This window comes from Bubalus kerabau, chromosome 2, assembly GCF_029407905.1.
Source record: "Bubalus kerabau isolate K-KA32 ecotype Philippines breed swamp buffalo chromosome 2, PCC_UOA_SB_1v2, whole genome shotgun sequence".
Classification (NCBI taxonomy): Eukaryota; Metazoa; Chordata; class Mammalia; order Artiodactyla; family Bovidae; genus Bubalus; species Bubalus kerabau.
In genome coordinates, this window is record NC_073625.1 from 113,005,473 (window position 1) to 113,028,500 (window position 23,028).

General features: G+C 40.5%; 1 protein-coding gene and 2 long non-coding RNA genes across 11 annotated transcripts in view; 2 read left to right on the forward strand and 1 right to left on the reverse strand.

The window, feature by feature from the left end:
* Positions 1-9,000, forward strand: part of CD86 (CD86 molecule) — a 67,263-nt gene extending 58,263 nt beyond the window's left edge. For 2 of the 5 annotated variants that reach the window (XM_055568371.1, XM_055568373.1), the window contains 2 exons: positions 4,687-4,750; positions 6,921-8,996. In XM_055568371.1, coding sequence (XP_055424346.1) covers positions 4,687-4,750; positions 6,921-7,017 — 161 coding nt within the window. In that variant the 3' untranslated portion in view covers positions 7,018-8,996. Of the gene's footprint in view, positions 1-4,686; positions 4,751-6,920 lie in introns of all 5 variants that reach the window. The other 3 variants (XM_055568376.1, XM_055568372.1, XM_055568375.1) reach the window with 3 other exon arrangements.
* On the reverse strand, positions 2,375-19,271 carry LOC129643603 (uncharacterized). Of its 5 annotated transcripts, none has more exons than XR_008710400.1 (3): positions 19,184-19,271; positions 6,595-6,690; positions 2,375-3,469 (listed from the first exon to the last, which is right to left on the reverse strand). It is a non-coding gene; the product is annotated as an uncharacterized LOC129643603 (long non-coding RNA). The 5 variants fall into 5 exon arrangements; XR_008710399.1 differs by having other exon boundaries at positions 19,100-19,228; XR_008710401.1 differs by lacking the exon at positions 19,184-19,271 and adding an exon at positions 19,087-19,136.
* On the forward strand, positions 18,670-19,903 carry LOC129643602 (uncharacterized). Its single transcript, XR_008710397.1, has 2 exons — positions 18,670-19,141; positions 19,565-19,903. It is a non-coding gene; the product is annotated as an uncharacterized LOC129643602 (long non-coding RNA).
* Positions 19,904-23,028: the final 3,125 nt, after the last annotated feature.

Sequence of the window (23,028 nt, forward strand, 5' to 3'; positions counted from 1 at the left end):
TTCTGCCAATAAGTATGGAAACAGTCATGACCTACCCACAGAGAAACAAGCTTACTGATGAGTAGAAATTTCTCCAACAATGCAGCTTCCTCCTAATCCAATATTCCTTTGCTCAGAGTACACAGCTCTCCAACTAACTAACTTGGTGTCAAAAGTCCTTTCCAGTGTTTGTTTGGTAATTCCAGTTTTTCTCTTCCTTGGCCATACATATTTACCCTTTTTAGGTTGTTAAATGAATAAAAGGGAAAGACCATGGTTGTTCTAGCTGGTTTCTTATCCCTCTTCTCTATTTTGGTTTTGTCAAATAGGGCAGTGAAGGCATGAGAAATTGCAACCTTAAATCACTGTCTTTTCCCAATCAGAAGTTACCCTGTCAGCTTACCTACTGGGGAGAAAGACTAAAATAGCTCCTCTTAAAGTTTTACTTCCTCATTTGTGTCTTGTGTGACTAAAATTTGTATTATAATAGTGCTTAGCAACCTCCAGTTTTTATAACTTGCCCCCCTCCACCAAATCTGGGACAGTCTCAGCTCTTTCAAGAATGATTTCTTAAAGGACAAATGTATTTTCCAAAATAAAAAAAACAGAAACTTTCACAGAGCTTAAAAAATGAAACCAGGAGACCTCATCAATCTATCCTTCAAAATGCTAAATTTGTAATCAAATCCAAAAGTTTAGAATCCATCTTCTTATTGCTGCTTTCATTTTAAAACAAGCCTTTTTTAAAATGGTGGTGATTTTGTCATGAGTATGAAAGGATAATGTAATTATTTGTGTTAGTGTACAGATATCCTGAAGTACTATATTCAGTTATAAGCACTGTTATTTGTAAGAGAACTTTGACAAAAATAGAACCTAACCAGATTTATAAAGTATCTGGAAGATCAGTCAAATAAGAAATAACTGAGAATGCTCAGCCAGGACAAAAAGCCTTGAGGAGTACACAAGTGCTGCCTTTAAATATAGAAAAACTGCTACAGGGTACAAGATCATACTTAACTGAGGCTCTAAAGGACATCTTATTGACAAAAGTTATAACAAGGTAGAAGGAAATAAGAGTCTTTTCTAACAATTAAAGCTCTTTTAAAATTATATAGAAGACACAGACTTCTCTCTCCTCCCAGGAAGGATTAACCGCTACAGAAATTGCCCTCCTGCAGTAAAACAACTAGAATCAGCAAAATATATGTGACAGCTGTTTTCAGACATTGGGCAACAGGCTACAGAAAACTGTAGTCCCTAAGAGAAGGGAAAAGATGAGGTGAGCCCTGTGATTGTCCACAACCTCCTGGCTGGAGTCAGTTTCTAGGCTGCTCTGAAGGCAGGGGGAGCCCTAATACCAAGCAAAACTAGAAAAAGACATTACAAGACTAGAAAACCACACATGGCCCTTGTGAACATAGATGCCAAAATGCTAAACAAAATTAGCAAATGAAATTTAGCAATGTATTAAAATATTAGACAACATGATTAAGTGGGATTTATTCTAATAATATAAGGTAAGTTCAACATCCAAATAACAAGCAATAAAATTCAACATATTGAAAAACTAAAAAGAGAAATCATGGGGATATCTACCAAATATGATACAGAAAAAGCATTTGGGAAAATTAATACACATTCATAATATTTAAAAAGAAAGATAAACTCCCATAAAAGTAGGGATGCTCTTGAATTGAATTTAAAGGACATCTACCAAAATCTTTTGTTAGCATTATATTTAATGATAAAAGACTGCTTTCACTTAAGATTAGGAACAAGGCAAGTGTGTCACTCTCCCTGCTTTTGTTCAACATTGGGCTGAAGTCCTAGCCAGCGCTACAACTCTAGAAACAGAAATAAAAGTCATACACATTGCAAAGGAAGAGGTAAAACTGTCTTTTTTTTGGCAGGTAAGATGAGTATGTTTATAGAAAAGCCTAAGGAATCCATTAAAAGCTATTAGAACTGATTGAGTGTAGTTAAGTCGCAGGATACAAGGTCAATACACAAAAATCAATTGTTTTTCTATATACTAACAACAAACAATTGTACATTGAATTTTTTAATACCAATTAAGGTAGTATCAAATAATATTACAGGCTTTGGAATAAATCTTAAAAAAAAACAAGTACAAGATACCTATATATATATATGCTGCTGCTGCTAAGTCGTTTCAGTCGTGTCCGACTCTGTGCGACCCCAGAGACGGCAGCCCACCAGTCTCCCCCGTCCCTGGAATTCTCCAGGCAAGAACACTGGAGTGGGTTGCCATTTCCTTCTCCAATGCATGAAAGTGAAAATTGAAAGGGAAGTCACTCAGTCGTGTCTGACTCTTAGCGACCCCATGGACTGCAGCCTACCAGGCTCCTCCATCCATGGGATTTTCCAGGCAAGAGTACTGGGGTGGGGTGAAAACTGAAAAACATTACTGCTGACAGAAATCAAAGTAGATCTAAATAAATGGAGAATTATGCAATGCTCATGGTTTAGAATACTAGCTATTAAGATACCAATTCTCTCAAATTGATATTTGGTTTCAATGCAATATCAAAATCCTGGCAGGCTCTTTAGAGGAAATTAAAAAGCTTATTCTAAAAGTTATATGGAAATGCAAAGGATTGCCATTGCCAAAATAATTATGAAACATGAGAACAAAGCTGGAAGAGTTACACTACCTAATTTCAAGATTTATTTTACACCTATAGGAGACAAGATGGTGTGACATTGGTGAAAGGACAGGCAAATCAACCAATGGAACAAAATAAAAGGGCAAAAAATAAACTCACATGATTTTGTCAACTGATTTTGACAAAAGTGCCAAGTTAATTCCATCCTGAAAGGATAGTGTTTTCAACAATGGTATTGGGTCAGTTAGGTATCCACATGGTAAACTGTGAACCTGGACACCCAAAAAATATCTCGAAGTGGATCATAAACCTAAAATAAGAGCTACAGCTAAAAGACTTTTGAAAGAAAACATAGAAGAAGAATTTTGTGAGCTTAGGTTAGGCAAATCTTAGGACACAGTAAGCACAAATTGTATTATAAAAAGATAAGATTGGTAAACTGAACTTCATCAAAATTTAAAATTTCGCCGTTTGACTTTATTAAGCAAATGAAAAGTCAAGTCACAGACTATGACAAAATGCTTGCAAAATATACATATAATAAAGAACTTATAGTCAGAATATATAATTGTGTGATACTATTCAATAAGATAATTCATATAACAAAAGTCACAAAGCAGAAGATTTGAATAAATACTTCACATAAAAAGATATACACGTGGCCAGTAAGCAACAGTCACACAGTCATAATGTCATTAGTCATTGGGGAAACACAAATTCAAACCATAATGAGCTACCACCATACACCCACTAACATGGCTAAAATTAAAAAGAGTGATAAATATCAGGTGTTGGAGAGGATATGAAGCAAATGAAATTCTCATGTTCTTCTATACAATCCAGCAATCCTAGGTAGTTATCTATGAGAAATAAAGACATATGTCTACACAGAGACACACACACACACGTGTCCATAGCAGCTTTTTTCATAATACTAAAAACCTGGCATCCTGAATTTTTACAGTTGGTGAATGGATAAACAAATGGTGGCATATACATACAAGGAAATATCTCTGAGCTATAGAAAGGAATGTTACCACTGGTAACATGAAACAGCATGAATAAATTTCAAAAGTATTATGCTATGTGAAAGATACTTGGCACGAAAAGCCTACACATTTTATGATCGTACTTATATGAAATCCTAGAATAAAGCAAAACTATTGTGGCATTAAGCAGATCAGTGGTTGGAGGGGATGGGTGGGAGAAAGAAATTGATTGAAAAGGACTAGAGGGCATGCTTTGGGCTTATATAAATGTTCTATATTTTGGTTATAGTGGTAGTTACGTGACTGCATACACTTGTTAGACTCAGCAAAATCTGTATGGAAAATGATTGGATTTTACTGTGCATTTTATCTCAATAAAGCTGATTATTTTCAAACACACACACACACAAACAGAACCGCTAAAGATAGAAAGTGTTCAAAACCATCAGGATTGTTGAAAGGACCGCTGTGGTCTCTAAATTCCTCCATGGACCCCTGGATTAACGACCCCTGCTGTAAGGCTCTCAGTGGGATAATAGCACCATCACAACTGTCAACCCAGAGACATTTTCTCCCTTAGTTGCATCAGTAGTAAGTCCATGCCAGTAGGAAGTCAGGCTTTGGGAGGTCTAGCTCACTAGAGATTTCCCACTTGATTCTGGCCCTGCAATACTGTGTATTATTTAGTAGCACCAGTTGGATAACACAATAAGGTGTCAGCACATTCAACATTTCCTTTTCCTCCTCCTTCCAAACCTTACTTTCAGAAAAGGATGGGAAACTTTTTTCCCCCATCATTAAATGTTTGCTAAAACTATATGTGGTATACCTCTCAGTAGCATTTTTATTTTAGTAAAGAATAGAGCTATAAGTAAAACCTATTCCCAATGTTAGAACTTAAGGCACAAGGAGCAAAAGAAGGCATTTACTTCTGGGATGAAAGAAGCTGCTTCTCAGTCCCCATGAAATTTCATCAAGGAACCATCTATTCCACATACACGGCAACAATTTCTCTCTGGGTCCTAGGACTTAGGAGCCTCTTCAAACTTTCCTTCTTTTAGTATCTATGGGAAATACGTTTTCTGAAGTTGTTTTGTCTCTTTCAGAAATCATCAAAGTGGAAGAGAAAGAGAGTGAACAGACTGAGAAAAGGTGAGTTCTGACCCTACAACATTGTTGAAAGAGGTAAAATCCCCAGAGGGTCTATAATTTAACTAGGCTTGGTTTGAGGCATGCTGGGACCTCAGCATATATGGAGAGGAAAAGGAAAGTGAGACTAGTTTGGACTTGGAGAAAAATATCCTGGCTATAAATGGATGGCAGTGTGCCCTGTGCCCAATGCCCAAGGGGCATGGCAAGCTCAGTCGTGCTCAAGGAAGAAAAATAATACCAAAAGGGTCTGATGTGATGAGCATAGAATGTATCTTATTCACCATGGCAACCCCAGTACCTAGCACAATGCCTGGACCAGTGGATTTCCTACTTTTGTGGAATGAATAAATACATAAGTGAGAAGTGATAATAGGTACCCTTTAGCCTCAATGTCTTTGCATCTGCTGTGCCCTCTGCTGGGAATGTTCTTTGCCACTTCTTCACCTCATTCTTCAGATCTTGGCTTAAGTTGCACTTTCTTAAAAACCCTTCCCAAACTAGATAATGTCATCCTGTTATAGTATCTTATGGATCCCTGTGCTTTTTCTTTATAACACCAGGTTATACTTATATATTGGTGTAATTATAAGACCACACACTATAAACTTAACCAAATTAAACTCTACAGAGGGCAGGGAATATGTCAGTGAAGGTCATCACTGTGCTGCTAGAACCTAGCAGAGTGTCTGGCATATAGTATAGTAGGTACTCAACAATTTTTTTTAACTGTGAAATTGAAACAGCAAATACACTTGAATCTATAGAAAGTAGCTTCTTATTAATACTAACAGTTTTCAGTAGTTGTAATTTTCATGGTGAATATTCATTGAAAGATGATGGGACTTATTTATAGAATTTACAATCTAATGGTTTGATAAGTATATAACATGTTGAAAGGAGTTTTGTGGGAAAATAAACATTGTTCATCAGAGTTTTAGTCTCTCTTAACTATGCTTTCAGCTGAGCAACAATTTTAAGTCTGTTTGATTTGTATTGATTTTTCACTTACTTAGCTTTCTTTCTAGATACTTTACCTAATCAAATCCAAATAAGAACAGCATCGCTGCTGCTAAGTCACTTCAGTCATGTCTGACAGCACTTAAGTAACCCTAAATATGGCATAGGGAGAAATGTGTGTATCCTTTCCATTATCTTTTGTACACACATGAGGGCTATGGAATGCAGAATTTGATGAGGTGCTTTTTTTTTTTAAGGGGTTCAAGTTTTCAGGTTTTTTTAATGTAATTTATTTAAATTTATTTTCCTATTAAAAAAAAAGTTAGTTTGTTTTAGTTTAAATAAAGCATTTCTCCCACCTCCCTCTAGCAACCATCAGTCTGTTCTTTGTATCTGAGAGCTTGATATTTTAATTATTTTTTATTTTTAAATTCCAACATGTAAGTGAAATAATACAGTATTTGTCTTTCTCTGTCTGATTTATTTCACTTAGCATGATACCCTCAAGGGCCATCCATGTTTGTCACAAATAGCAAGATTTCATTCCTTTTTTGTGGCTGAGTAATAGTCTACTCTGTGTGTGTGTGTGTGACAATTTCTTTATCCATCATCAGTGAACACTTAGGTTGTTTCCATATCTTGGTTATTAAAATAGATATTTGTTGAAAGAATGGATGGATGCATGAAAGAATACACAAAGATTCCTGGCAATCCACCTTTTTACAAAATGAGGCAGTCAGATTGTACCTCCACCCACCATGAGAAACTGAGCTGTCAAGAATATTGAGGCACTAGTCACACAGTCATGAGATTAAAGCAACCCTAAGTCAAAAAAAGACACAGTCATGAGCCCAGGATACTTTGCTTCCCGTGTGCCCTGCACTCACCTGGATATACCAGCTACTGTGAGTCTCAGAATCCAGGATGGAGCCCAGGTGCTGTGCTTCCTTGTCAAAGCCAGTTCAGAAAAGGTCTGGAAGAGCCTACAGAGGGAAGGCACCAGGGAATCAGCGTAGGGCAGTGGCAGGCCCAGACAAAAATCAGAGAGAGTAAATAGGAAGCATGGACGGCACATCTCTTCAATAGTTTATTTCTCCTCATTGCTGTTGCAATGCCATTGCTCATTCCTATGTTCTGCTCCACTGCTGAAAGCTAGAAAAAGAAAGTGGCTCTACTGTGAAATCTCACCGAATGCTTTTCTCTATTTTTCCAGAGTAGAACTCCAAGAACCTGAAAGATCTGATGAAGTCCAGTGTGATGTTAACATTTCAAAGACAGCCTCAGACAACAAAAGTGCTACAGATTTTTAATTAAAGAGTAAACGCCATATAACTGTTTTTATATGCTTTCCTTTTCAAGTTTTGACTGACCTTTTCTTGTCTCTCTAAACCTTCCCAGAAGGCAAGAAAATATTACTATTAATACTAGTGGGGGCTTCAGAATTCCCTCCAAGTAAAATAGCCTCCTACCATGCCAGCTCTGCTCTCAGTGCCAGGAGTAGATTTTAACTGTTTCTTTTCATTTCAGAACACACTCAAGAGTCAAGCCCAGCTAACTGATTCCTGGCTCAGGAATCATGTGTGAGATTAACAACTCTTGTTTCACATTTGGTCTCTTTTCTTAATTTTATAAATTATGTTTTACGTGGAACTCCCAATTCCTGGAACTGTGGCTTTTATCTACTCTGAATCTCAGATACTAACCCTCATTCCATCTTGTATACCTGTGACTGAACAACTACCTTTTCAGTCTGGGTGGGAGTTATGTATTTTATGGCCTTATGATGTTTTGAAGTATAGAGAAATATGTCCTATAATAATGTAATTACCGAGGAAATTCCACACTCTGTTAAGGAGTTCTGGTCCCTCTGTGAGGGTCAGTAAGGAAAGTGATGGTCCAGTGTGCTGACAACAATGAGCAGACCAACTCAAAATCTGGGAAATTAGAGAGACAGAGAAGGAACCAGTTCTGTAGCCATTACCATCGGGGCTGATGCTAATATTAAGGAGGATCCACCTGCCCAAGAAGCTACTGCTGAGCCTTAGCAAAGACTGTGGGATAAAGCAGAAGAATGCTGTGCATAATAAACTCTGCTTCTCTTCTTGGGGAAAAAAAAATGAGACAGTGGCCTGGGGCCACTGTGAGAGAGCCAGTAGAGAGATCACAATACTCAAAACAGGAAAAAAATGAAAGCTCTCGACCAATAGAAATGCACATGAATGTTCAGTGTGTGCAGGCCTTCAACAAGCCCTGGGAAGAGCAACAGATGGACAGTCTAACCAAATGGACTTGAGGCCGACAGCAGTTTCCTTGGAGGTTGGGAGGGGTTTTGATGATAGCCAGGTTGTTGTAATGTTTCACCCGACTGGAAGCAGAGCTGGGAAGGGAGAGCTATCATCTTAATAATGGGGTGATGGAAGGAGGCCTAGGTCTCTTCCAATAAATGACTAAGAGTGAAGGAGCTGCAACAGAATTAAGAGGGCCAAGATGCACATTTCCCAGAGGCTGACTAAGCCCATAGATGTCCTAAGGAGATACTGGTTGTCCCAGAGCAGGGCTCTGGGGACTGTCTATGTGTCAGCTCTCAACAACAGGGAAACTGGGCCCAGGAGAGGAATATACTAGCCCAGTAGAAATGAGTTAGGAGACCCTGGCTCTAAGACAGCATCACTGACAGATGAAGAAGCCTCAGTCCGAACCTAAAGAGAACTTTGGGAGGCCCATGCTACAGAAAAGTAGTTCTTATTCTACATTTTGTTGTTGTTGTTCAGTTGCTCAGTCGTGGCGTGTTTATTCTACATAAAGGACCCTGAAGGGTTGTAGATGGCTACGCTAGCCATGCTTGAACCTGTAATAGTTCCAGCTGTGTGCTCTACCCTGCCTTGTCTTCATTAGGCTCTAAGCATCTTCATTAGACTAACATGTGGTGTGTTTTTTTTTAACTTTTTAGTTTATATTGGAAGATGGATGATTATGTTGTGGTGTTTCTGCATGTACAGTAAAGTAGTTTAGTTATACATACACATGTATCTATTCTCAATAAATTTCCATTAAAATGATGTGTGCTAAGTCGCTTCAGTCGTGTCTGACTCTTCGCAACCCTATGGACTGTAGCCCTCTAGGCTCCTCTGTCCCTGGGATTCCCCAGGCAAGAATACTGGAATGGGTTGCCATGCCCTCCTCCAGAGGATCTTCCTGACCCAGGGATCGAACCTCTGTCTCAGACATCTCCTGCATTGGCAGGTGTGTTCTTTACCCCCAGCACCACCTGGGAAGTCCATTAAAATGATATAAAAGTCTAAATTTTCTACTTCAGCAATACCTACAGTCTGCTATCACTCCTTCTATCCTCCTGAGGTATGTCTTTGCTCTTGATAGTGCTAAGATAGCCCAGTCTCTAGTCACCTAACTAAAAGCCCCGACTCACACCAAACACTTTCCTCTTCCCTTTCCTTGGGTGTCTTACATAATTCTGTGTTTATCTAGGTACTAAGACATAAGGGATGTTTTTTCTCAGGGTAACTGGGAAATCTGAAGTTAAGGAAGGGATACTTGCCTTTCAGTTTGTAATGTTTTATACCATGTAATGTGTGATTGTATGTACATTAAACACTGCTGCTGCTGCTAAATCGCTTCAGTCGTGTCCGACTCTGTGCGACCCCATAGATGGCAGCCCACCAGGCTCCCCCGTCCCTGGGATTCTCCAGGCAAGAACACTGGAGTGGGTTGCCATTTCCTTCTCCAATGCACGAAAGTGAAAAGTGAAAGTGAAGTCGCTCAGTCGTGTCCGACTCTTAACGACCCCATGGACTGCAGCCTACCAGGCTCTTCCGTCCATGGGATTTTCCAGGCAAGAGTACTGGAGTGGGGTGCCATTGCCTTCTCTGACATTAAACACAAGCTTAGTGTAAAAATGTATTTCTTGAAAATTCTTTGATTATAAAATAAATGCATATAACTGTATTGTATATTTGAAAGTTGCTGAGAGTACATCTTAAAAGTTCTCATCACAAGAATAAAATTTTGTAACTATGTGTGGTGATTAATGTTAAATTATTGAGGTGATCTCTTAATAAATACTATGTCAAATTGTTATGTTGTACACCTAAAACTAATACAGTGTTATATGACAATTATATTCCAATTGAAAATAAATACATGGCATATGAGAAGAGCCAGGGAAATTGTGGAAAAAAGAAAATTGTCCAGGCTGTATGAGGGCATGGATGTGTCTAATTTCTTCACCAGTGAATCTCAGGCACCTAAGATAGCACCTCAAAATTATTTGTATAAGGACTGAACAGAACATTAGCATACCCTGGTGAAAGCATCTCCTCTTGTGTATTAAATTCTCTAGGCCTTCCGTGTTCCAAGTCTGGGAGAAAGAACCCCAAGTAAGGTGAAAAGTAATCATGACGTGTGATAACAGTATTAGCTAATATTACTGGGGTTTATTCTGTACCAGGCACTCTTATAAAGCTTTAAACTCACGATCCCATTTAATCCTCACAGCAACCCTATGATGAAGGTACTGGGCTCTTTTGCTCATTTCGCTGATGAGGAAACATAGCGACGGAGAGGTCAAAATTATTTACCCAAGGTCATTAACTTAGTAAGTGACAGAGCTGGGGAAAATTTTGTGAATCGTGGCCCCTTTGGCCCTTTTATTTCCCAGCCTTGTGTTTTCTGGCCAGGGGACAGGCAGCATTTTGGTTGATTGCCAGTTGAGTGTCCACGCTCCATCTTACACGACACTCCCTCAGCCTTCCAAAGGTGGTGCCTCCAGAAGACCCATCCCTGACTTTTCCACGAGCCATCCCATCATCCCCTAAGTCCAGAATCTGCAGGTGATGAGGCACGTGACAGGACAAATGCATGGTCAGAGAAAACATGAGCTACTGTCGCTGACTCCAGTCCCCCTCCCACCATCCCTGTCACTTATTATTCTTTTGCAATCCACCCTCCTCTGCCATTCTGAAGCCAGGTTCGTCCACTCAGTGTCCTCACATTTGTGAACCCAGACTAGAAAGCAAGGAGTCATCTCTGACCACTGCCCTCTGACCTTTCTCTTGGCACCCACTGCCCACTCCCACCCACCTGCCACATCTGGTCATCACCAGGCCAGGCAAAGATTCCTCCAGCTCTAGCATCTACCCACTCTTTTCCCATTCAGGCTCTTATTTCCTCATCCTGAGAACATGACTATCACCAACAAAATAATCCCAGTCTATTGTCTTTTACCCTACATTTTGTCCAAACGTCAAAAGGAACAAGGCAATAAGTAGGAAGGTCTCCCTCACATTCCTTTTCCTTAGCCACATGAAGACAGCGCTGATCTCCAGCTTCTTATGCATCTTTCCATTGATACACTATGTTATATATAAGTGTATGTGTCAGTGTTTAGTATGAATATACATATACATACACATATGTAGTATGTATATACATACATACTTATACTTACAAATAAATACTAAATGAATGACCTTCAGTAAATCATTTTGACATCTCTGTGCCTATGTTTCCTCATCAGCAAAAGGGGCATAATAGTAGGAGGGCTTCATTGGGAAACCATCTTTAGGTCTTTCCTGTTGGGCTGCTGGTTTTCCAATATCTTGCCTGAAAGGTGGAAGTCTCTCTATCAGAATTTTGGGAGAAAAGTGAGAGAAGAGGGGGATATGTGCACATGTGACTGTGTGTGTGCTAGTGGTGGGATATCTGCAATCTTTATTCACTCTAGGTAAATTTACTTTGTCCATATGTTTTCACTATGGTGACGCCATTCTCAAATGTGTGAGATGTCTCTTTTTCTAACACCTTCTGCTTTTCCATCTCCACCTAACAAGACTTCAGATTTCTGCCAGGGCGGGAGAGGAAAGTTGCCCAGTAGTACAGAGTGGGAAAAGAGAGCTCAGCGTCTCACAAACCTTTACCCAGTCTTCCTTGTTTGGGCCCTCACCCTCATCCTCAATTGGTTCCTAGTCTTGCTATTTCCTGAGGCTTTTGATAACCCTAGGGTATAAATTGGGTTGTTTCTTGGTTTCCACACTGACAGGAAAGATTTGGCTATCCTTCCTTGCTAAGTTAGTTACCAGGCATCCATCTATTTTTCAGATTCCAAACTGTTGTCTCCTTTCATATTATTGTACTTGAAATTAAAAAACAGGGACTTCCCTGGTGGTCCAAAGGTTAAGAATCCACCTACTAATGCAAGGGACATGGGTTTGATCCCTGGTCTGGGAAGATCCCACATGCCACAGGGCAACTAAACCTGTGTGCCACGACTATTGAACCTGTGCTCTAGCACCCAGGAGCCCCAACTACTGAGCCTACACTCTACAGCCTGTGCCCTGCAACAAGAGAAGCCGCCACAATGAGAAGCCCACTCCCCACAACTACAGTAGCCCCTGCTCACTACAAGAGAAAGCCCATGCACAGCAACAAAGATGCAGTGCAGTCAAAATAAGTAAATATAAATTTTTAAAAAGAAATTTAAAATAAATTTTTTCTTTAGTTTTAGTGGAATTTCAGGAGGTAACAGAATTAGATCTGTGTATTTAATCTACCCTCTTACTTGGAACTCCACTATTCAAAATTTTCAAGGACTTTACCATTGACTGCCTTCGGCCTAAAATCCAAAGTCATCAACAATGTGGCTCTAAACTAATTCTTTACCAATTTTATTTTTCCCCTCTTCTCATATTGAAATATCCATGATGCTGCCATATTTGGCTACTAATAGTTTCCAAACTATAGCTTGTATTATATTGGTTGTTTTCACCTGTGCTATTCTGTGTCTCTGGAATATTTCTCCACATCTCCCTCTGCTTATTAGACTCTTGTTCATCATGAGAGCTCGGCTCAAATACACTACTTCTGTTGGGCCACATACCTTACCACTACCCAGGCTGCACACAATTAACACAATATCTTGTGATCCAAGAATACCCATTCCAGCAGTAATTCATTCCTGTCCCAACACTTCCTTTCCCCACCAAGCACAACTCTGGCCACTAGCTGGTATATTGAGCAGCTCCGGATTTCCCAAGGGGAACTTAAAGCCACTAAATAAGCAAGTGTTCTTTTGCATAGCCCTACTCCTAAACTTCTTGGTCTGGGCAGATTCATGCTCTATCTGCCAAATTCTCCTCAAACATCCTAGCTTTCAGCCACCTAATCACCTCCTGTTCTTGCCATACAACTTAGATCTGATGATCAGCTCCACCTCCCAAGCTAGAACTTTAGTTTCCCACTCTAAGAATAACTTGGATTCACTCCCTTAAAAAAGCTGCCTCTGGCCACCCAGGATAATCATCCCCCCACCATCTCAGCCTTCAGAACCCATTATTTCAGAGCATTCACACTGAACCAGCTCCTCTCAGCCACCAGGAAGCAGGATTACAGAGTACACACTGGACTCTACACAGGAGGTAGTGGTACCTACTCTGTATCTACCCCTCAATTTTAGTAGAGATCCTTATTAACTAAAAGTAAAACCTATCATTTCATGAAACCATATAATTTAAGAGCTTAAAAGAAATCAAATAGTCCTTGGCCCTCATGAGAGATGGAGGCTGTGTACCACAGGAATTGGGAAGCAGGGTCTGGAGAGATGGGAAAGTGAAGATTCATTCAGAGATGGGAGGGGTGGTGGCAAGGTTAAATTAGGCTAGAAAAGGAAAAATATCCATTTATAGCAACATTTCTAAAGTTTGCTACACTTTAAGTTTGCCAGCATGTAATGAAATGTTTCTAATTTATGTAGGCAGTTATCTATCTGTTCCTTATAACTTTCTGAAGAAAATATTTTTCTGCTAACATTGCATTTACAAGCATGAAGGATAAAAGGTATGATAATGAAGGAAACAAAAGAGATCAGAATCAGTAGTTTTCACATCTAATGAATAAGCATATAAGATTTTGTACTTTTCACATTATTTCTTATTAAGCTACACTTTAGATTATAGCGATAAGTAAATTTTCCTTAGTGGACAAGGACAATACATCTCAGTATGTATAGTGTCCCGAAGTAGAGTCTCAATCAGAATCACAGAGTTGGGGAAACCATAGGTGCTATGTCTTGGATCAAGGCTCTCTACTAACAATGCTTTCAGAGAAAACTAGTACCCAGTCTCCTCATCCGGCATCAATTATGTTCTTTCCCCATTCATATACATTAATACACAAGATCAACGAAGTATTTTTTATAAACAAGTGTAACTGGACAAAGATTAGAGTGTTCAGTACCTTATGGGTGTTTTTAGCATGAAAAGATGCCTTTTAAAAATATACATGAACTAACTTCAGAAAGTAGCTCTCCACCCTGGCAGTCATGCCAGCTTGATACCACATGTGGCAAAGTGGCTTCTCTTCCCATGATCTGATTGTGAATCATTGTTTTTGAGATTAAATGCGGTGTACCCATGGATTTCCTAAATATATAAAGAGTCACTAAATAGTCCTAACAGTCTATTAGAAATGGAAGAAACATAGAAAGCATCAAGTAGAGCCCTTCCATTTTATATGGCAAGTGAGGGCAGAGGAGAAGGAGTCCTCTTTAAGTTTAAAAAGAGCTATGACCAGAAGTCAGGTTCCCCAGCTTCAGTCAAGGGTACTTTCCACCTTACTGTGCCTTTCTGCACTTCCTGTTAGCTAGACCATCTGGGAAATGGACATTGACAGCGTATGATGCACTAAGAGCATGCACTTTGGGTCAAGTAGACCTGACACTGCTATTAGTTGCCACGTGACCTTAGGCAAATTCCTTAATCCTTCTGATTCTACATTTTCTTATGTGTAATATAGGGTTAATAATACCTTCCTACCTACCTCATAGAATCAAGGGCAATCCAAAAGATACAAGGATTATACAGTTAAAGAAGGAAAAGGAGAGGAAGGGGAGGGAAGGGAAGGAAAGGGAAGGAGCCTCAGCAAACAAGCAACTGGTTGTCTTGTTACAGCAAGGTGGAGCTGGTGGTGGTGAGGAAGCATTAGTAGTGGGAAAAATGGGAACAGGAAGCCATCATGAAGTAATAGGGGTGGGTGTGGGTTCTTTCATATAACACTCAGCCCAGAAGTCCCTTTGCACCCTGATAAAAGCCAGAAATGCTCCTACAACACCTCCCACATCAGCCTCATTTGAAGAAGTCCCTCTCTCAGCATCTCAACACAGGACTGAGATGATTCATGCAATCATGTTATGCACGAGGGACCCTCAATCCTTACTGTCTGAGGCCAAACACATCTTTCTAACACACCCTTTATATTTCCTTTGGTCAAGATTCTTTCTAGACATGCAACAATATCTACTTCTCTGTCATGGTGGCAGAGGTCTGTCCTTACTAAATGTAACATAAGATTCTAAGCAGTTGGGCTGAGAGGGAAAACGGGATCTCTCAAGGGTCAGGGGCTCCCTGTTAGGATTTTGGAGGACTTAGTCTTAAAGTGTAGTTATGCAGAGGATGGTTTGTGGGGGGAGAGGTGTGCAGGAAAAAAAAAACAAACCGGGAAACTGACACAATTAGCTAAGGAGATGAACTAGGAGAAGCCTCCTATCATTTTCAGACTAGATTCCGGCGCTCATGCTCATCAGACTAAAGGCAGGATCAAATAGACTCAATTACAGAAGCCGATGCAAGGGCAGGAAAATTAAAACTTAAGTGAGCTGCTTTAGGAGAGATGGACAACAGGAGTTCTCTGCACTAAATCATAATGGGAGGAAAGAAATCTTAACATCGGATATTAGGAGTGCTACATGATTCAGGCACAGCCAGTAGATTGAAAACAGATTAACCGATCACAGTCTTTGATTTAGTTATCAAGGTGAAAAAAATCTTTTTTCTGTATCATCGACCCAGCGTGGGGTTAGGGCAGAGGTTAACCTCACACATGAGAGACCAGAGACACAGAGCAAGAAGCCAGGGCTCTGCGCTCCTGGAACACAGGTTACCAAAAAATTAAAACTCTTTCTAAAATTCATATTTGCAAACCAGAGCATATATCTGAGACTCATTATTAAAACAGGTCAGGGTGTGGCTGCTGTGCTGACTGGTAACAGAAACTAGCTACATGCTGTTTCCACCAGTTCACCTGCCACCGTTTAACTGCGCACATCACGTATTTACCCTCAGGCTTCACAGCCTCTGCAAGAACAGTTGAGCTGTGTCCGCTTGATGGGAAAACATCAAGCCCATTCCATTAAAAAAAAAAATAAAAGGCCAAATCAAACAATTAAATCAGTCCTTTCGTACTTTTTTCCCTCTAGATTTTAATTTATTTGTTGAACTGTCTTGGAGTCACAGTCTCAGAGTATTACTTGAGACCCTCATTATCAATTTAAAAAGAAGGAATGCTTTTTTAACATTAAAAATAAATCCTGTTCCTGTGACCAAACCAGCCATGCATATTAACATGTGTGAATGTCCTAGAGGTTTAAAGTTTCAGCTGGAAGAAAAAAAAAAAAAAAAACTGTAGCAAGACTTAAACAAGATGACAGATCAATGAGAATTTTAAGAATTTTGATTCTCCCTGAGTAATTGCTTATATTAAGAACTTAAAGAAATGGTTTGTTGACAGCAGGAAATATAGGTAAGATATGAAGAAAATCTTCTATCAGGGTGTTTAGCATTGGAAACAATCGTCAAATCTTCTCAACCCCGTGTAAGCGATCGATGCTGCCTCATTGCCATTGTCAGCATCATCATCCAAATAGTTATTTATTTTTTAAATTTTCTCTTAATTGACATAGCTGAACTATGTGTCGTGTTAACTACTGCTGTACAGCAAAGCAACTCAGTTATACATGCTGCTGCTGCTGCTAAGTTGCGTCAGTCGTGTCTGACTCTGTGAGACCCCACAGACCGCAGCCCACCAGGCTCCTCTGTCCCTGGGATTCTCCAGGCAAGAACCCTGGAGGGGGTTGCCATTTCCTTCTCCACAGTTAATCATATATACATTCTTTTTCATATTCTTTTCCATTATGGCTTATCACAGGATATTGAATATAGTTTCCTGTGCTATACAGTAAGAATTTGTTGTTCATCATAGCTATTTATTGAGCACACTATATGCCAGGCACTGTGTTAAAAAATAAAAGCTTACATTGGGAAGAAGAAGAAAAGCTGCATCATCTGGTAGAAGTTAAAGAACTCATTTTAAGAAGAGAAAGGATAACCAAAAGAAATGTGTAGTGATATGTGATCGTATGAGAATTTAGAGGAGAAAAAAAAAAAATATGAGAGCTGCAGAACAGTGAGCAAGTATGTTACTGTAGTGGGGTGACTTGGAGAGGTGCCATCCAAACCCAAATTTATCCTATGCTAAGACTTACATATAAGTGATCAAGAGGAAAGACTTGGAGGGGAAAGAACTGGTGATAATAGGGAATATTTCATGCTTAAGAAAGAGAGAATCCAGACACAGATGTTTGATTCAAGAATCATGGAACTATTGCCAAGAGAGGTAAGTAGATTTTGGGGAAACCAGAGAATCTGTCCCTGAACTTATTGTCTGATTCATGTTTAACCTGATAATGGAGCCAGTCCTAGGAACAGGTCTAGGAGATAGAGCCTGGCGATAACATTGAGGCCCTGTTCCCGCCACACCTGAAACAAATCTACTCTTGGACCTCTCCAGTTATATTTCTCTGTCTCTCTCCCTCTCCGCTTCTCCTGCTGCTGCTTCTGCTGCTAAGTCGCGTCAGTCGTGTCCGACTCTGTGTGACCCCAGAGACGGCAGCCCACCAGGCTCCCCCGTCCCTGGGATTCTCCAGGCAAGAACACTGGAGTGGGTTGCCATTTCCTTCTCCAATGCACGAAAGTGAAAAGTGAAAGTGAAGTCACTCAGTCATGTCCGACTCTTAGCGACCCCATGGACTGCAGCCCACCAGGCTCCTCCATCCATGGGATTTTCCAGGCAAGAGGACTGGAGTGGGTTGCCATTGCCTTCTCCACTCCTCTTCTCCTACCCCTTCTTTATTCCTCAGCTTGGCTTTATTCCTTAGGTCAGACTTTATATTCTATGAAATAAAAAATATTCCAAATTGAAACATCATAAAACAGAAAAATCTTGGTTCACCTGAGTCCAGCACAATCAATATTTTTAGGCCAGTCTCTGTCTCCCTAGCTTCATTTTTGGCCCAGATTTCTCGGTATGTTGGTTTCTTCTCCTGTTATGGGCAGATTCCTTCAGTGCAGCTGAGAAGTACGGCCACAAACAACTCTAACTTATGCTGTCCAGAGCATCTTTTCTGTTAGCTCCAGCAGAAATATTCTTGAGAGGAAGTTGATTGGGCTTGCTTGGGTCCCACATTCATCCTTAAAATAGTAACCACGGCCAGGGATTTCTGACCTTATGAAGCAGGTCCAAGTATTATTCTCCTCTCCTCCCTCCCCAAAATACTAGGGGAATGGGGTCAACCCAAACTTAAATACATGGAATTGGGGAAAGGCATTGTACTGGATGTTGTTGGTGCTTTGCCCAGTCCCCCTTTAACTGTGCTGATCCCCAAGATGCTGTGAATGTCGACTGACAACAAACCACAGATGCCCTCTCTAAGACTTGCCCTTGGCCAAGTAGGAACCTCCTCCCCTAATTCTCTTTATTTAAAGTCGGGCTTTGTTCGTTGTGAGTTTGGAGAGTTAATTTTGATTTGTTTAAAATATTACATTGGGGGGAGTTGGAGGGAGGTTCAAAGGGCAGAGGATATATGTAAATACGAAGCTGATTCACTTTGTTGTGCACCAGAAACTAACACAATATTGTAAAGCAATTATATGCTGATAAAAAAGATAAAATATTGCATTAAAATATAATTCATCCTGATTACTGAGATCTTGGTACCCCTCTAACCTTGCTTTCCTCACCTCATCCTAGTCCTGCCCTGACTAAGAAGCCACACTCCAGCCCTCTGTCATCCCCTCTGGAAGCAGACCTAGCCAATTATTAACTCATGTAGGGATACAAAAGGTCAGCCCCCTTGCCTCAAGATAGAGCTAACTCTGCCGTAGAACTTTGCTCGAGAGCTCCCCATGGAGTCAGATTCTATAGCTAGTCTCCAGCTAGGACCACATTTCCTGCTGATTTTCATTCCTGCCCTGCTCCTGCCTTCCTCACACTCTCTTTTACTGACATTATTCATGGAAAGTTACTTGGATAAGATTCCCTGTCTTCAGGAAATTCTACTAAAGATAGTTGATACCAGGAAGGTCCTAGGATGTAGTGTGCTTGCGATCTAAGTCACTAAGTCCTGTCCAACTCTCTGCGACCCCATGAACTGTCGCCTGCCAGACTCCTCTGTCCACTGGATACTCCAGGCAAGAATACTGGAGTAGGTGGCCATGCCCTCCTCCAGGGGATCTTCCACAACCCAGGGATCAAACCTGTGTCACTTACGTCTTCTGCATTGGCAGGAATCTTTACCACTAGCACCATCTGGTAAGCCACTAAGGGTAAGATTTTTGTGGTTGGATTACTCACCAGCTGGATAACAATAAGGGCTAGATTTTGAGACTGCCTAGATGCTGGTGGTAGTAGATCACTAAGACTTACCTCTAGTGAGCTATAAAGGGATACAGGTGCAAGGGGATGTAGTAACTGGCACAATGTCCTAGCATTAAAGTCACTGGGCAATCTCTTAAAAATTCCTAACGAAGATCACACCTAAGACTGACCACATCGCAATTTCTTGGGGTAGGACACATACACCAGTATTTTTAGAAGCTCCCAGATAATTCTAATGTGCTGACAAATTCAGGTACTATTGTGTCAGGCTATTGAGGGGTATGGGAGCAACAATAACTATAAGGAAAGGGCAGTGGAATCAGATGGTTGTTGGTAATCACTATTGATTCTTTGCAGGGAGAAAATCACAGGCTCAGCTGTACTAATCAACAACTTCAAGCAGTGAAAGGGTCAGAGTATTTCCTGGACCGCATTTAAAAAGACCCTCATATCCTGCAGCTGGAGGGGAGGCGCACAGCTTAAGATCAGCCTGAGGATTTAATGAGAGCCTTGAATTGCCTGAAACCTCAGGGCCTAAGAAGTGACCAACTCTCTCTTGTTGGAGGAGAGAACTTCCGTTGCTGAAAGGATATAAAGAAACCTCAAATGAGGCAATAGAGTTGCCAGATAATGTGCAAGATGTGCAGTTCAATTTGAATTTCAGATAAACAATGAGCAATTTTTTTAGTATCCTAATCTCCTGTATCCTGGTTTTTTTTTTTCTTCTTCTTCTTCTTCTTTTGCTAAATCTGGCAACCATACCTTCAAGGCAATCCTTATCCTCTCCAGGAACTGTTCTACCTCCATCTGGCCACCAGACACATAGTTCAGACCAAGACTCTGCAAAATCTGACTGAGGGAATACCAGGCTTGCTAGATATTAGAAAATGTTCCTAAAGAGCTGTCAAATCTGGCTAGCATGTATTGGCAGGAACTGGGAATGGATCCTGGGGGTGCTGGATCAAGAAGGCGGAATAAAAATCTAAATCAGGGATTTAACATCTGGCTATTACAGGGTCCTGAGTGACAGTTTTAATACACCAGTGGGATGGCACTTGAAGATTAGAAAAAAAACATGACGTGTACTTAGCAAATGAAGTAGAGATGCAAAATGTGGAGGAAAGTCTTAAAGGGCTTTGGGAAGTTGGAATGCTAGAATAAGCCAGCTTAGAAACCTGACAACCTATTACTGTCTGTGTTTCTCAGCAGGGCTTGGAAAACAACTTCATTAACCAAGCTGATAAGAAACATGCTGGTGAGAGAGGGACACATATCAAAAGTCTAATCCTATCTACTTTCCACCGGCCAGGACTGACAGTAGAAGACACTGTGGCAGAAGTGGACTTCACAGTATCAATGGGGACGACACAGTTCTGAAATACCAGAGACCAGGGCAGCACTTAAACGTCAGAAGTGAAATGAAGTGAAAGTCACTTAGTTGTGTCTGATTCTTTGAGACCCAATGGACTATATAGTCCATGGAATTCTCCAGGCCAGAATACTGGAGTGGGTAGCCGTTGCCTTCTCCAGGAGATCTTCCCAGCCCAGGTCTCCTGCATTGCAGGTAGATTCTTTACCAGCTAAGCCATCAGGGAAGCCCAAGAATACTGGAGTGGGTAGCTTAAACCTTCTCCAGCAGATCTTTCCGACCCAGGAATCAAACCAGAGTCTCCTGCATTGCAGGCTGATTCTTTACCAGCTGAGCTACCAAGAAATCCCCCCTTAATGTCAGAGGTAACAGTCATGGTTAACGTAATGGGCAGCAAGTTTGGAACAGCAGCCAGGGGTTGTCTCAGAGATTCCTAGAGATGGCTCATAGAACACAGTATTCCTGGGGGGAAGGAGATAGGCTGCCATCAGGGGCCCTGTGTTACTGCCCTGGTTGCATGCCCCATGAAGTCAACCCTGTATAAAAATTCATACAATGGAACAACATGCAGCACTAAAAGGAAGGTGCTGCTAAGTCACTTCAGTCGTGTCCGACTCTGTGCGACCCCATAGACGGCAGCCCACCAGGCTCCCCCATCCCTGGGATTCTCCAGGCAAGAACACTGGAGTGGGTTGCCAGTTCCTTCTCCAATGCATGACAGTGAAAAGTGAAAGTGAAGTCGCTCAGTCGTGTCCGACTCTTAGCGACCCTCTGGACTGCAGCCTGCCAGGCTCCTCCGTCCATGGGATTTTCCAGGCAAGAGTACTGGAGTGGGGTGCCATCGCCTTCTCCGAATGGAAGGTGCTATAGGCATACATACACACTATAAATCTCAGAAATACAATATCGTGTGAAAGAAATCAGTCACATATAAAAAACCATACAATCTAATTCTATTTATATAAAATTTAGAGTCCTGGGCAAATTAAAGTATATTGCTTAGGGTGCAAGCATAGACTGTAACACCACAAATCAAAAAAGAAAAGGTTTATCACAAAGGTAGGATAAAAATTACCTTGGGGGGAATGGTGGGCTTTTGATCCCAGTTTTCATCCCATTCATTTTTGATCCCTTTTGATCCCAGATAATTATTGATCTGCTTTTTTTTATTATAGATTAGTTTATAGGTAGCAGATTGATTTTCAAGACTTTTACATAAATAAAATCGTACACTGTGTATTCCTTGGTTATTGCATTCTTTCACTCAGCATGATTTTGAGAATCCACTTATTCTTTTTAAAAACATTTTAAATGTTTTATTTATTTTTATTGACATATAGTTGATTTACAATATTGTGTTCATTTTAGGTGTACAGCAAAGTGATTCAGTTATATATATTTTTCAGATTGTTTTCCATTATAGGTTATTACAAGATACTGAATATAGTCCCCTGTGCTAGAGAAGCCTGATAGGCTGCAATCCATGGGGTCATTAAGAGTCGGACACGACTAAGCGACTTCACTCTCACTTTTCACTTCCATGCATTGGAGAAGGAAATGGCAACCCACTCCAGTGTTCTTGCCTGGAGAATCCCAGGGACGGGGAAGCCTGGTGGGCTGCCGTCTATGGGGTCGCACAGAGTCGGACATGACTGAAGCGACTTAGCAGCAGCAGCAGCAGCAGCAGCAGCCAAACAGTAAACCCTTTTTGCTTATCTATTTTTGTTTCCCATGTCTGTAAGTCTGTTTATATTTTAAATATAGATTCACTTGTATTAAATTTTAGATTCCACATATGTGATATCATATATTTGTTTTTTCTGACTTACTTCACTTACTATGATATTATCTAGGTCCATCCATGTTGCAGCAAATGGCAGTATTTCATTCTTTTCTATGGCTAATATTCCATTATATATATATATTCCATTGTGTGTATATATATTGGAATATATATATGTATCATATTTTCTTAAACCAGTTTTCTGTTGATAGCCACTTGGGCTATTTCCATGTCTTGGCTATTGTGAATAGTGCTGTAAATAGTGCTGCTATGAGCACTGGAGTGCGTGCCTCTTTCTGAATTCGAGTTTTCACCTTTTCTGGGCATATGCTAGCTGATCATATGGTAGCTCTAGTTTTAGTGTTTTAAGGAACTGTCACAGTTTTCCTTAGTGGCAGCACCAATTTACATACCCACCAACAGAGCAGGAGGGTTCCCCTTTCTCTACACCCCCTCCAGCATTTATTGTTTATAGGCTTTTTGATTGTAGCTGTTCTGTCATGTGTGAGGCAATACCTCACATTCAAAAAAAATGAAAATGGTGATTTTCATCTGCACTTCTCTAATAGCAATGTCGAGCATCTTTTCATGTGTCTGTTGGCCATCTGTATGTCTTCTTGGATAGATGCATATTTAGATCTTCTGCCCATTTTTTTTGATTGGGTGAAG